At 36.9% G+C, this 3,233-nt stretch overlaps 1 protein-coding gene across 6 annotated transcripts in view; it reads right to left on the bottom strand.

The window, feature by feature from the left end:
• Positions 1-229: 229 nt before the first annotated feature.
• The window catches only part of NFIA (nuclear factor I A), a 579,301-nt gene continuing 576,297 nt past the window's right edge, over positions 230-3,233 (bottom strand). For all 6 annotated transcript variants that reach the window (XM_040470429.1, XM_040470427.1, XM_040470426.1 and 3 more), the window contains one exon: positions 230-2,960. In XM_040470429.1, coding sequence (XP_040326363.1) covers positions 2,943-2,960 — 18 coding nt within the window. In that variant the 3' untranslated portion in view covers positions 230-2,942. The remainder of the gene's footprint in view (positions 2,961-3,233) is intronic.

Below are 3,233 nucleotides of genomic sequence, written 5' to 3'. Positions count from 1 at the left end.
AGGCTTTTTTTCCCTTCACTGTGAAGCACTGAAAGCTGCTATTTTTTTTTCTTTTTTTTTTTCTTTTTTCTTTTTTTTAGTGCACATATGTCATAAGAAAGTAATGCCCAGCTAAGTGCTATCGGGGAAGGCGAATTATGCTGGCTGGCTATAGGAAGTGACACCATATACTGACAACCACACCACACAAGAGCGTCAAACGACTATTCAACCACTTATCAGACACATATGAAAATCCAAAATGTTTTATTTTATTTTTTTTTCCTTAAATAGAGATAACCAGTAAACAATTTTCAGAACTTGGAAGTTTAAAAACGTGCATATAAAAATGGGCATTATATCCTTTTTATTGAATGTGGATTGACTGCGGTCTGCTAAGAAAAATGGGGTGTGGGAGCTGAAGAAAAAGGAAGTTGTCTTTTTTTTTTTTTTAAGGCTTGCTTGTGAAAGGAACAGTTGTAAAAACAAAATTGCTTGAAGCAGGGTCAGCTTAGTGCTTCACAGTTTGACTGCTTCTCTAAGAGGAGCCCTTCCTGCGCACGTGCATTCAAAAATCACAAAAAAAGTACAAAGACAAACACCTAAAACACACTGCGTCAAGTGCAGCACCGACTTTGGTCAAATAAAAAAAATAAAAGAAAAATTAATAATTGCTAAGCTTTTCTACACGATATAAGCAGGTATTGCATATTTTCATATATCTGGGGGGAAAATAAAGGAAGACTCCAAATAAATTGTAAAATGCAGCAACATCCAAAATACTGATATTCTAAGCCATCTACAGATCTCAGAATAGCACTGCCACTGACCACAGAGGACAATAAAGACTACTCCTATCTGCGGAACAACTAACTTTCTATTTAGTTCTAGATGTTGAAACTGACGATGGCTGACATAAAAGTCACATTTACAAAAAGTGTCTCCAAATGCTTGACTAGGGAAAAACCCCTTTCAATAGAGGAGCATATATGTGCAACAATTCCACAAATAATCGCTATCCAGGGCAAGGCACATTGATATGGAATTTTTGTTTTCGTGCAAATTAAGGAAAAAAAACAAAACAAAACAACATTGTTTCGGGGGAAAGATGAGGAGCAAAGTGTCTTCCCAAGAATTTCAGTTACTTGATTGTATAGGACAGTAGTAGGACCCTTCTGAAGGGCTGAAAAACATAGTTTAAAGGCAAGTGCCTAGAGTAGGGATTACAATATTGTGTCTTAATGCACTCTACTTTATCCTACATTAACTATATAAAAATTAGTTACTAACACTAGAACATGCAGAGACTTTCTCTGATCAGCAGGGCTTGCCAACCAGAACGTATATATATGTATAGTATAGGAAACCTTCTTGAAGTTGCATGGGAAGCAAAGGGGTGCTTCGCTGTCTGGTAGAAAAATCACTTGCACTTTTTTTTGTATGTTTTTTTGTTGTTTTTTTTTTGTGTGTGTGTTTGTGTGTGCGTGTGTGTGTGTGTGTGTGTGTGTTTACATAAGATACAGGACATTTGGGGGTGCAAACTTTTTTTTTCCCTAACAGGTACCCTTGATCTGAATGGGCACCAGCATTTGTGTCAGTATTGGTTTTATCATCATCATTATTATTATTATTTTCCCATAGCCCAGTTCAGGGGCGCAAAGGTCTTTAAAAGTTCTGGACAATCTCTGGTACAATGAAGTGTCTGATAACTGATAAATCCTATGTTGCTGGATACATGTAAAAATTTTCAGAATTGGCATAATCCATTATAGTGACTTCTAGCTTATTATAAAATTAACAGATACCATGATTTCATTTTAGTTATGTGCTTTGATAACAGAAAATAATTAATTAGCATTTAATGTAGTTAACATATCGTGGTAAAAGCACCATTAGATTTGTTTTTTGTTTTTTTTTTTTTTAATTTTCCTTCAGTTTTTAAAGGGATACAAGTTTAACAATAAAAAACATAAAAAGCAAAAATAGCTCCCCTTTTTCTTGCAAGGCTGTTTTTTTACCCCAATAATTTAGAGTCCTGGGGTGGAAGGACTTGAAAAACAAAAATAGAATTTTCAACAATCTCTATCTTACAAAGATATTTAGCTATCCAATGAAATTGCACTTTACTCATTTCAAAATTCGATTGTTTTGATTGATTCCTGTCAGTTTCTGTCAAAACAGACCATCTTCCCCATTTCCACGTGAATTCGTGTGTCATTGTTGAAATTGTTGAAAAAATGTTTTTTTTTTTAAATGTAAGTGCAGCATTTCACAACTTTTAAAAAACTGAATAGTAGTAGTAGTTTGTCATTTCGGAATTGTTCTGCAACGTGAGTGGATTCACTGTCCTTGTGGGCCATGTTATATATTTAACTGCTGACTGCTGAACCAAAACCAAACTAAAAGAAAAAATAAAAAAGGAACATAACTGCATTTTCTTTCTCCAATATGTTACAGAAAAACATTGCCCTTTGACTGTCCCGTAAGTTCTATATTGCAGATCTCAGCTACTACAAAAGATTTAGTTCTCCATGTGCCTCCCGATGACTCAAGGAGGCTCACACCTGTGTGGGTAAATTCATGAAATACTGTGAAACAGCCAGGCTCCGTAAGGAAAGTGTGTTACAACGGGAAGTCAGTGAGCAAGGGTAGACCTCCGCTAGCCACATCACCTAATGCTCACGCTACCACGGGAACACTCCACGTGTTACAAAGCCCAACCATTTCCAGCACCATATGAGAAAATTACAACAGTCCCTAAAGTATTTAAAAAAAAAATCCCAAAAGGTTATGGCCTTTGCTGTTTGACCATAATGCTCGCTGTTTCCATGTACAAGTTGATTTGATTCTCCCCTTCCACTGACAGTGAAGTTGTAACCGCGCTGGGTTGAGGATGCGTCCATGTTACAGAGTTGAGAAGGGGTCAGGTGGTCTGTCTGGTGGATGGTGGGACGCTGCGACTTTTATCCCAGGTACCAGGACTGGAAGACAAAAGGAAGAGAGTGATTAGAGGTACAATTTGGAAAGTAACGTATTTTAGAAGTTGCCCTTCCAACCAAGAGATTGGGATCTGTATCAGGAATGAAGGGGAGGAAGGGGGGCGGAATTTTCTGGGGAGGTAGAGGATTGACAAACAGTAGTAAATATTGAGTCACTGAAGCTGATCTTATTCCTCTGAAGTTAAAACTCAATGTCTTCATTGAGGTTTGCCAACATTCTGAATGTGTCTTAAAAATAAAGTATTTGTGTGCCAT

This window comes from Herpailurus yagouaroundi, unplaced genomic scaffold (genome assembly GCF_014898765.1).
Source record: "Herpailurus yagouaroundi ecotype Mexico unplaced genomic scaffold, PumYag 77, whole genome shotgun sequence".
Classification (NCBI taxonomy): Eukaryota; Metazoa; Chordata; class Mammalia; order Carnivora; family Felidae; genus Herpailurus; species Herpailurus yagouaroundi.
The sequence above is the reverse complement of the archived record's forward strand: the minus strand, read 5'-3'. Positions and strand labels throughout refer to the sequence as shown.